Genomic DNA, 11,924 nt, shown 5'->3' on the forward strand with positions numbered 1-11,924 from the left:
ACTTGTCGCATTTTCTGACGAGCTCGACAGCTTCTGCCTTCATCGTTGGCCAGTAGTATCCTTGTCGAAGTGCTTTTTGGGCGAGTGCTCTACCCCCCAGGTGTCCGCCGCACAGGCCTTCATGAGTGTCGCGGAGTACGAACTCGGCTTCGGCAGGTCGCAGGCAACGCAAGTAGGGAGGCGTGTAGGACCGTTGGTATAACCGTTCGTTTATTATGACGTATTTGGCTGCCTGGCGCTGCACTCTCTTGGTCGCATTGCGTTCTGCAGGGAGGGTTCCGTCTATTAAGAAGCTCACGAGTGGGTCGATCCAGCTCGGCTCTGCTTCCAAGACGGGAGCGACCTCCTCTGTCCCCCTGAGAATACTAGGCCGAGGTAAGTCCTCTATGTAAACAGTTCTCATGTTGTTGTGACTTGTGCTGGCTAACCGGGACAGAGTGTCGGCCTCAGTGTTCTCTGACCTCGGGATTTGCCTGATGAAGTGTGACTAGAAGTTGAGCAGGGCCTCTTTTACTTTGGCTAAATATGCGATCATGAAGAGCTCACGTGCTTCATACTCGCCCGTAAATTGGTTGACCACGAGCTAGGAATCGCTGCAGATGACCAAGTGTTTTGCCTTTACCTTTCGCGCTAGGTCCAGCCCAGCAATCAATGCTTCGTACTCTGCCTCGTTGTTGGATGCCGCGAACTCAAAGCATAGTGTGTATTCTAATTTCGTGCCGCCCGGGCTACATAAGACTATTCTAGCTCCGCTGCCTTGCCGGTTCGAGGAACCATCCACGTGAAGGATCCAGGGCTCCTCATCCCAGTTCACGTTTCGCCTGACCAGGAGAGATGCCACACTGGCTGTTACTTCGCGGGGTTCAGACTCTATTGGCTCGGGAGCTCCGGGTTCGCCTGAAAGTGCACTCGGCGATAAAATCTGCCAAAGCTTGGGCCTTAATAGCGGTTCTTGGCTTGTACTAGAGGTCGTACTCGATGAGTTCGATGGCCCATTTCGTCAGTCGACCAGAAACCTCGGGTTTGAGTAAAACTTGTCTCAGAGGTTTGTCAGTCAAGACGATGACGGGGTGAGCCTGGAAGTATGGGTGGAGTTTCCGAGCTGCTGTCACTAGTGCGTATGCTAGCTTTTCTATCTGCGGGTACCTTGTCTCTGCTCCCTGCAAAATTTTACTAACATAGTAGATGGGACGCTGGACCCGGTCTGTTTCTTTTATTAGTACCGAACTAACCACCTCGTCGCTTGCCGAGAGGTACAATTCTAAGACCTTGCCCTCCTCGGGCCGGGCTAAGGTTGGCACACTAGCGAGGTTACCTTTTAGCTCGTCAAACGCGAGCTGGCAGTCCTGGGTCCACTCGAACCCTTTGCCTTTGATTTCTTTGAAGAAAGGTAGGCAGTGGTCTACCGATTTGGACATGAAGTGGCTTAGTGCGGCTATGCGGCCGTTTAGCCTCTGAACTTCTTTTACTTTCCGATGTGGTCTCATATCTAGAATGGCTTTTATCTTGTCCGGATTGGCCTCAATACCGCGCCGATTGACAATGTACCCTAGGAATTTGCCCGAGGTGACGCCGAAGACACATTTGTTGGGGTTCAATTTCATGCTAAAATGACGCAGGATTTGGAAAACAGAATCTAAGTCTTGTATTAATTCTTGTGAAAACTAAGTCTTGACAACCATGTCGTCTACATAGCACTCTATCTTCGTGCCAATCAGGGGCCAAAACAGCCTATTTACAAGTCTTTGGAAAGTCGCCCCGACATTTTTTAGTCCGAAGGGCATGACCTTGTAGCAATATAGGCCGAACTCGGTTATGAAGCTAGTTTTTTCCTCATCGGATGGGTCCATCCGGATTTGGTTGTAGCCCGAGTAGGCATCCAGGAAGCTTAGCAACTCATTTCCTAAGGTCGCATCCACTAGGCGACCAATTCTGAGGAGAGGGAAGCAATCTTTCGGACAAGCTCGGTTCAGGTCGATGTAGTCGACGCACATGCGCCACTTGCCATTTGCCTTTTTTACCAACACCGGGTTGGCCACCCAGCTCGGGTAATGGACTTCCTTTATGAAGTTTGTTGCGAGGAGCTTCTCGACCTCCTTGTCGACCGCCCTCCAGCGTTCTGAGGCTAAGTTGCGTTTCTTCTGTCTAACGGGTCTAACTACAGGGTCAGTATTAAGTTTGTGAGTTATCAGGCCGGGGTTAATGCCAGGCATGTCGGCCGCGGACCAGGCGAAAATATCTAAATTTTGAAGTAAAAAACTCACCAGTTCAGTTCGTAGGGGTTCCTCGACGAAAGCTCCGATCTGAAGTGTGCGAGCTGGGTCCGTAGCCGAAGTCGAGATTGCGATTGTTTCCTCCGTGGGCGAAGTTCGTTCCTCACATTTTAGTTCAAGTTTTAGGGGGGCCAAGGATCAAAATTACATTTTTGACCCTACCTTCACTAAGTAACCATGTAAAGAATGGTTTTAACAAATTTTTTTCTTTTTTTTTTGTGGTGGCGGTGGGCGGGGGGTGTAAATGAATCAAATTCGAATCGAATCTGGCAATATCCGAATTCGAATCCGATTAGAAAATCTGATACACGAATCCGATTCAATATCCAATTGATATAGAAAATTAATATTTGAATATTCAATTCGATTTGATTCGAATTCGACCAATTAATTATTTTAGGTAATTAATAAATATATAAGATAAATATTTTATTTATATAAATATAAATTATTTTTTATATAAATTTATAAAACATTTAAATATTTTATATATTATATATAAGAATTAAATAATCAGTTGAATTCGGATATTTATCGAATCAAATCAGATCATATCCAAACTCGACCGATTAGATATTCAAATTATCTGAATTTGATTCGATTGTTTTAAATCTCAAATTCAAAATCGGATTTTCGAATACAGTTGACACCCCTAGGGGGCAAGGATCCCCCACCAATATATTTGGCTCCCCCTACCCACAGCCCAAGCACATATGATCTGTTCTTATATATTGTTAAAAGTATTAGAAATAGATCTAATTGGTTGTATTTATTGATGAGAAAAAAAATACTTTTAACGTAATATTTAATGAGAAAAAATAGGTATTTATAGGTTATATATAAAACTCAATAAAAGAGAATTAAATGAACTAAAAAATAATAATATTTGTATTAGAAAACCCCACGAACTCATCTGTAGTTTTAATTAAAAACTTTTAACTTATAAATTTAATATGATCCGAATCCGATAAGATCGGAATTCGATATGAGATTAGCCCCAGTTCTGGATGAAAGAGAAATTCGGCAAAGACCAAGTCTAACCCCAATGAGAATTGAATTGGGCTTCAGTCAGTGCAAAGCTCATTTATACAGCGTTTAGAGTCTTGGATTGGGAACATCATAAACTATTTGCCAATTGATGGTGGCTCAGTTGGTAGATTCTCTGACTATTCCGAGTAGAGACATGGGATTAAATCCCGCGGCCACGAAAGATGGGCTACCCCTGTTATATAGCCCCATGAAACAAAAAAAAAAAAAAAAACTGACTATTCGAAAGGTGTGAGCATGGGCTTGCACTGACCGAAGCCAGCATTCAGTCAGCCAAGACAAAAGGACCCACCGATACAATTCCTAACCCCGATCAGACGGGTAACAATTTATTACCCGATCACCATGCACCCCACAAATCGCCATCGGTGCGCTCGAAAATCTACGGTCAAAGCTAGAGAGTATGCACCAAGTCCACCCAATGGGTCTTTCTCATTTTTGCTCTTTATTCAAGAGTGGAGACTCCCACCCGACCCGGCCCACATCCTCAGTCCGGTCCACTTACAATTTCTGGTTCTCAGACGCGGCTCAAAGTCAAAATCCTCCACTCAGCCCCTCCTTCTCCCCTCGTCTTGCTCCACGAATCATACTGATTTCCTTTGGCTTTCGGCATCATTTTCAGACCTTTATATAGACGCAGTTTTCCACGCTCTCCTTACCAATACACAACACAACAATCGCCTCTCTCTCTCTCTCTCTGTGGGTGTAATGTAAACAGGCAGCAAGTGCAGTCGACCAGAGTCGGTCTTTCCGGAATCAATTCTCTGGGTCTTTCGATTTTAACGTCGCACCGCTGCCCTACTGTTTCCTTCCCGGTGACTTGACTTGAGCTATCCCAGGACGTACGGTAGTGGAAAGGAGAGGCAGACAAATAGATAGGTTTGTAAAGGATGGCCGGAGACGGAGGTGGTCGTTCTTTGGAGGAGACGCCGACATGGGCAGTTGCCATTGTCTGTTTCGTGCTGGTTGTCATTTCGATTATAATTGAACACATCGTTCACCTCATTGGAAAGGTAAAATAAAAAGTCGAAGGACTTACAGCTGGAATTCTCCAAAACAATACCAAACGAGAATCGATCGGTAGAATAATATTATTAATTCTTCCTCTTCTTTGCAGTGGTTAACAAAAAGACACAAACGAGCTCTATATGAATCACTCGAAAAGATTAAATCCGGTAGGGCATCTTCTTATATATGCTTCATGAACACGTAATTCTTGTTTAAATTGAACTTAATCTGACGATGATTGTTTTGCTTCTGAAGAGCTTATGTTACTGGGATTCATATCCTTGCTCCTCACGGTAGGACAAGGACTCACCTCGGAGATTTGCATACCAAAGTCGGTAGGAAATAGTTGGCACCCATGTAATAAGAAAGAAGAGGCAAAATTAGATGCGGAGAAAGAAAGCGATGACCCGGAGGAGCACCACCGGAGACTTCTCATGATTGCAGACTCCGGTGGGAGCTTCCGCCGTGTCTTAGCCGCTGGAGGAACTGACAAATGTGCAGCCAAGGTGTCAGTCACTCCTTTCATCTTTAATTTCCATATATTTGGTGCTTCGTCAGCATTCAACAAAACAATCATATAAAATTCGTAATATATATATATATATATATAATTTAATTGATCATGTAGTAATGAAAAGTTAAATTGGAGTTGTGTCCAAAACTCTGGTATGTTTTGAGCTCATATGCATGCATGCACGGCTTTTGGTTTTTAGCAGGGAAAAGTACCATTTGTGTCGTCGGAGGGTATCCACCAACTTCACATTTTCATCTTCTTTCTGGCTGTTTTTCATGTTCTCTATTGCATCATCACCATGGCTTTGGGTAGACTCAAGGTCAGTCCTATTCAATCACATTCATGGTCGAGGGACCAAAAATAAAAAAAAATAGAAAAGGAAACATTGACCAAAGTGTTGTTTGGATGGGCAGATGAGAAGATGGAAAGCGTGGGAAAGGGAAACCAAGACGGTTGAATATCAGTTCTCTCATGGTAATTAGATCTGATCCTTAATTTATTCCTGTTTGTCCTAATAGATTAATGCTCTATAATTATCGTGTGATAAAGCTGGGTTTTTTCCTATGTTGTTTGTTGGTGTGGCACTGTGGCAGACCCGGAGAGGTTCAGATTCGCACGGGAAACATCCTTCGGGCGAAGGCATCTGAGTTTCTGGAGCAAGACCCCCGCTCTCCTCTGGATCGTAAGAAAACAACAAATCCCTGATTTAATTAATTTTCATCTTAAATTTCAGAAAATTCTTTTTGTATTAATAATTAATATTCGGCATCCACACTATTAGGAGTTTCTATTATGCTCCTTCATGTAAATTGGAAACGATTTTTAATTTCTTTACCAAATTAAACGCCACACGTCACTTGGAGGTCAAAAGGTGACATTCTTGGAAGCAACGAAATTGATCTCTCTTTAATTATTTTTTTTAAGGGTAGTAGTCTAGCTAGCTAGTAGAGTGGGGGAGAAGTATCTAGTGAAGGGAGGATCCATCATCAAATGAATTAAACAAGGTGATTATGGGCTAAGAATTCGACTAATGACCCAAGATGATTATGGATCAGGCCAACCCAAGAACTTTGTATAAAAAGTCTCTTCAGGCCTTGACATTAACAAGCTTAGTCAGCATATTAATAATTATAAAATAAACTCGCCACTCCCCATCTATTGGTTATTTAGGTCATAAGTCTTGAGACAGGAAGGATGACGCAAGTAGGTAGGTAGGCTGACAAGTCGAAAACGGAGGTAACGGTCTGTTTTGCCTTTTAAATGAGTAACGGTCAATTTAATTAACAGAAGGGATGAGGGATGACGCAAGTAGAAATCAAATGGACTTTGAAAACAAAATTGGCTATTGTTTGTAATGGTAAAACCAACCCCTCAAAGTTAACATTAATATAACGCCAAACAAAGAAAACATCAAATTTTCAGGACTGATTTGGGCATATATAAAAATATGCACCCCTTTTTCAAAAGATGGGATCTGCCCAAATCATTCTTTAATTCAGCTCCCCAATTCTCAAGATTATTATATATTATTGGGTTATGTGGTTAATAAATCAACTTTGTTATTTGCAGGTTTGTTTCTTCAGGCAATTTGTCAGATCAGTTCCAAAGGTTGACTACTTGACCCTGAGACATGGCTTCATTATGGTAATTAAGCTGGATTTTTACATCATATAACTATACATAACAAAGTGCGATCCATATATGAATTAATAGAAATTTTGTTATACATCCATTCATTAAACCAGCTCCTTCTGTGTTGTTTCGTGGGTATTTCAGGCACATTTGGCCCCTCAAAGTCACACCCAATTTGACTTTCAGAAGTACATTAACAGATCTCTTGAAGAAGATTTCAAGGTTGTAGTGGGTATAAGGTAATGAATCATCCAACCTAAAGCTTAAGCTGTTATATGAGGTGGTTCCTCGATATGCTTTCATTCTACTTCATCTCCTCACGCAAAAGTCCATCGGGCTTGAAGTGAGAGCAAGCATAGGAGACCATATATACTTTGTCCTGAAATTTAATTAATTATAATGGGAGAACAAGAATTTAACATGACATGGAAACTAACTTTTTTGACATTTTGTGTTTGAATGTGTATAGCCCGACAATTTGGTTCTTCGCGGTGCTGTTCTTATTATTTAACACACATGGTAAGGAAATTAGACCATTATTAAGTTGTAGATTGCTGGTTCCAATTCATATGAATTTGCCCAAAGACTATTAATGCATGTTGTGTGCAGACTGGCATTCTTATCTATGGCTACCCTTCCTTCCTTTGATTGTAAGTCTCATTTTCTGCACATCGACTCTTTCACTTTCCCAAATCCGTCGTGATCAGTAGGTTGTTAGATGATGCATATTGATCGTTGACTGGGCCTTTAATTTGCAGATCATTCTGCTGCTGGGAACAAAGCTACAGGTGATCATAACAAAGATGGGGCTCAGAATTCAGGAGAGAGGAGAGGTGGTCAAAGGTGTCCCAGTGGTTGAACCGGGCGATGACCTCTTCTGGTTCAATCGCCCCCGCCTCATTCTCTATCTCATCCACTTCGTTCTTTTTCAGGTGCTCTCTTCTCTCTCTCCTCCAGTCATGTTCTTCCATTCCAAGTGCTTATTGTTTTCTTTGCTGACTTTTAATTGTTTTCTGGTTACGTACGCCTTTGCAGAATGCCTTCCAGCTGGCTTTCCTCGTATGGACTTGGGTAAGCCATCTGACTTGATCCAATTCACTTGTTTTACTCCTTCAACACACCATCTTAAATCTTATTAACCCTCTATTTGCTTTCTGTTTCAGTATGAATTTGGGCGCAAGTCTTGCTTTCATGAGCACACAGAAGACCTGGTTATCAGAATCTCAATGGGGTAAGCTTTAATAAGACTTATTTAAGATGGGGATGCTTCACCTTCTCTCATTTTATATATCATTGCATTTTTTTCCTTAAGCGGCTTGGAACCTCAAATATTAAACTGAGCCTTTTACAGCTCAAGCATTGGCCAGCCCCATTTAAGTTTGGGTTCACCCGAGCACAGATCCAGACCTAGGTCCAGTGCGTGATAAGTCGGACTGACCACAATCTGTACCTGTACAAATTCAATTCGGGCTTCAACCTGGCCCAATCCCCACCAAACTTTTTTTCTCAGGCTAGGTCCAGGTCTGCCTAGGCCTGGCCCGATGCTAACCCCTATTTGAATATTCGTGTCGTGCAATTGGGCAACTTAGTGGTGTAATGTGGGCCGGTATGGCCCACTTTTTCGGGCTGCCCATACTGTAGCGGACCAAGACCATGCCTATCTGGCCAAGAATCTCTCAAAAGGGAGCCAGTCAGCCAGGCATATCCCGTGGTGTGAGGAAAAGATCCGTTCTCAACCATAACCATATCCCTTAGGTATTGTTTTGTTAATGAACTTATTTACAAGTAAAATGAAAAAAAAAAAAAAAAAAGAAGAAAGAAAGAAAGAAAATCTAATAGTATGAAACTGGTGATGATGAATGGACAGGGTACTGGTACAGATCCTCTGTAGCTATGTCACTCTCCCTCTCTACGCCTTGGTAACACAGGTCAGTTGTTAATTTGATTTCCTGATCGGTTTAGAATTCTAAGTCCTCTACCGCAATATATATGAATAAATATTGGGAACAGATGGGTTCGAGTATGAGGCCTACCATATTCAACGAAAGAGTGGCCACAGCACTACGAAATTGGCACCACGGAGCGAGGAAGCACCTAAAACAGAACGGCCACGGGCGGTCAGGATCGGTGACACCCATTTCCAGTAGGCCAACAACCCCTAGGCATGGCTTTTCCCCGGTTCATCTGTTGCTTAACACCCATCGCAGTGATCATGCCGACAGCATTCATACGTCTCCTAGATTCCCAAACTTGGACAATGAGCAATGGGAGGGTGAAGGGACGCCCTCCCCCTCGTCGTATCACCACCACCACCGTGAACGTGATGGTTCCTCATCCCACCACCACCGTGAACGTTGGTTGGGAGGACAGGACAGGGAAGCCCATGAGGCTGAGGCCACCACTCCACCTACGGCTCCTCCTGTACATACTCAACATGTAATCGAAATGAGCTCTGCCGACTTCTCTTTCGTCAAGAGTTGATGATGTGCATACAACGGTGGGAGGTGAGCACTTTGGAGGAGACTATTCGGAAATTCAAACCAACGCCTTTCGGATGAATGAATGTTGTGCATCTTTATTTGTTTCAGGAATTTTGCCACAAAATGGACACACAAATCTTAATTTCTTTTTACCATGTATCAATGATGATGATTTTCATTTGTACTTCACTTACTAATGCTTATTTTGTATACACCGATCTCTGGGAATCTCCACAAGATTGAATACAAATTCCACTTACGAGTTACGCCTCCTGAGTTTGTTTGTAGTGCAATTTTATTTACATCGGCGCAAATTAATTTGAAGGCTCTAAACGGAAAACATTGGCCTTGGCATTCTACTTTAATACAGCTGCATACATTTGACTGAATATTATATCAATACCGGGTCTTACCCAGACCAGGACCAGGACCAGGCCCAGGCTCACGCCCAGGCCCAACTCATTGATAGGCCTAACCTAAGGATGGCCACTGTAGATGTTATGCATGTGCTAAAGCGGTAAGGCCCACACCCACATCCACATGTGCATTAACATTATTATCAATACAATAAGAATTAAGAAAAGATTAGATGAGTATGATCACAGAGTTGACTTGATCCCAAATTATTATGTGTAGGCACTAGCAAGGTTTTGGGTATGGTAGATGTGAAAAACAAAACCAGATCAATTTAAATTATGGGCCATAACTAATGGCGTCCCTAGATTCAAATCTAAGGGCAATTTGAATAGTATCTACAGACTTTCCGGTAGAGCGATATGTACGAAGAAGCGGATTAAACATTTATTACACACTACGAACTACCCCAGAAAGAGATCCTTGTCTCGCGTTACACAGCACCATCTCTCTCTCTCTCTCTCTCTCTCTGGTGTTTGAGTTGTCGGATCTTCTTCGGCGACAACAACAGCCGCAACAGGAACAAACAGTAATGGCCAGAGGTGCATCACAGTCTCAGGCTTCGTCTTCAACGTCTGGTCGGCCGGGTGTCGTCGGCATAGCGCCGCGCGGATCTGCCGCAGCGGCAGCAGGGATGCGGCGCCGGAGAGTTGGAGCCAGCGGTGGAGCCGGATCCGGCGGGTTTGGCGGTGGCGGGAGCGGAAGCAACATGTTGAGGTTCTACACCGACGACGCCCCTGGCTTGAAGATCACCCCTACTGTCGTCCTCGTTATGAGCCTCTGCTTCATCGGCTTCGTTACTGCTCTCCACGTCTTCGGTAAGCTCTACCGCTACAGATCTGGTGGCGGAGCTTGATTCAAGAGTCGACTCTCTGATCTTATCCATCTTAAACAGATGCAATTAGGTCTCAATTGGTCATCGGATCGCACGTATTTTGCACTGTAAATTTCCTCCATGTTTCAAACTTATTTCCTTAGTCTGGTCTTTAGTTTATAGGTCTCTTCTACATAGTGCTTTTGTTTGTCCTTGATGTTCTTCTAAACGAGACGGAGAGTTCTGCTTTGCTGATTTGGCAATCGTTGATTGAATGATGGAGGCACATATGGCTGAACCCTTTCAATCGCATCTGTCGATCGATTTGGTTTTATTTGTTGTATTTCCCCTGAGCTAATGACCTCTTGAGATCGGAAAACTTAGTCGTAATTAACCTCTTTAGTTGGTTATCGCCGTTTTTCTTTTGTGACCTTCTGTTCTTGCCTGAGGAGGTTTCTGTAGTACTTGGTTTATTTGCAGTGCACTTTCATTTGCACTGATGCAAAAGTATGATAGTGCAAATGAGTTGAGAGAAAATTATGGTGTACTTTTGTTTCAGGTTTGTACATTGTGTTATTTGTTAGCATTTCAAATGAAGTAGATCACTAGAGCCTGAAGCAAAGCAAAGTGAAACCTGGAGCTAAAAATAACCAGAACTTACACTCTTTTCATTTGCATTCCCATCCATTTCTACTAGTGCAAATGAACTTCCATTGCAAACAAATGGAACTCTAATAATGATGCATAGGAAGAGGAAGTAATGCCGGATGATGGATTTTTTACGCGAATGGTACAACCAATATAGCTTATTTGCTCAATTCATGTAGTAGGGATTCTCTCCGATCAAGTGGAAACTCTCATTTACATATCTGCAGTTAAGTTAGCTAGTACTAATGGTATTTTCAGGCTCTTTTTGCTGGTGTAATTCTCACACACTTCTGGGTGTGCTTCATTGCTGAGTTATTGTCCTGTCACCATGACCAAGTGCTTCTGTTTCTTTACTCAAAGGCTTCCCTTATACACCGTATAGGGGCTGTTCAAATTTCTTCCTGCTTAGAAATGAACTTTGTTATATATTTAGTGGTTGCAATTCCTTTCTTGTCCATATACATTTACTGTTACTTGGAGAAATACACAGTTATTGTAATAGTCACATACTTTTCTCCAAGTACTTTATGTTATTTAGGAATAAGAAGTACTAACAGGGAAAGGACAGAGATGAAGGGATAAATCAAATCCTGTACAAGTAAATCTTCTATTGATTGATAATTACAAGTAGCCTGCATAATTTACAACTAGTAATTACCAGCACAGTGAGCAGGCCTCTACTGTTTTATCATTGCTGAAAAGTTCTGTGTGATTTTGTTTGACAAATTAGTCATAGTTCTTGATGGCTATAAGCATCACCTTGCTACATATTTTTTAGAGTTAATTGTGAATCTAGTTTCTTGCATCATTGAAAATGTTATAGACTAATAGCAAAGAGTACTGAGCTTTGTACAGAGGAAAGGGTAATAGGAAACATAGGGTAGAGATACTGTAAATAAGATTCTACATAAATGAAATCATAGACATTTAAGTGAATAGACATGGAACCTATATCAATTAAGTTTGTGTCAGGGGAATATGATCAGTACATATGCAACATAGGTAAAACTAAATAAAAGCTTTGGAAGGGATTTTGTAAAGGGTCTATCAATTCAAGAATCTGAAACAAGGATAGTATTTTTAGGGGGATGCAT

At 42.3% G+C, this 11,924-nt stretch overlaps 2 protein-coding genes across 2 annotated transcripts; both read left to right on the plus strand.

Annotated features, from left to right (window-relative positions):
• Positions 1-3,889: 3,889 nt before the first annotated feature.
• On the plus strand, positions 3,890-9,220 carry LOC148870291 (MLO-like protein 6). The gene is made up of 15 exons (XM_088971696.1): positions 3,890-4,333; positions 4,438-4,495; positions 4,584-4,834; positions 5,045-5,161; positions 5,256-5,316; positions 5,436-5,524; positions 6,412-6,486; positions 6,619-6,713; positions 6,944-6,993; positions 7,084-7,124; positions 7,233-7,406; positions 7,510-7,545; positions 7,638-7,705; positions 8,342-8,402; positions 8,485-9,220. Exons 1-15 carry the CDS (start codon positions 4,211-4,213, stop codon positions 8,953-8,955), a joined length of 1,770 nt encoding a protein of 589 aa, XP_088827822.1. The 5' UTR covers positions 3,890-4,210; the 3' UTR covers positions 8,956-9,220.
• Positions 9,221-9,772: 552 nt separating this feature from the next.
• On the plus strand, positions 9,773-10,494 carry LOC148870292 (uncharacterized). The gene has a single exon (XM_088970349.1). The coding sequence runs from the start codon at positions 9,901-9,903 to the stop codon at positions 10,222-10,224; it is 324 nt and encodes a 107-aa protein (XP_088826475.1). The 5' UTR covers positions 9,773-9,900; the 3' UTR covers positions 10,225-10,494.
• The last annotated feature ends 1,430 nt before the right edge of the window (positions 10,495-11,924 follow it).

Source organism: Nelumbo lutea, chromosome 2, assembly GCF_056320005.1.
Source record: "Nelumbo lutea isolate HS-2025 chromosome 2, American lotus-T2T, whole genome shotgun sequence".
In the NCBI taxonomy this organism is placed as follows: domain Eukaryota; kingdom Viridiplantae; phylum Streptophyta; class Magnoliopsida; order Proteales; family Nelumbonaceae; genus Nelumbo; species Nelumbo lutea.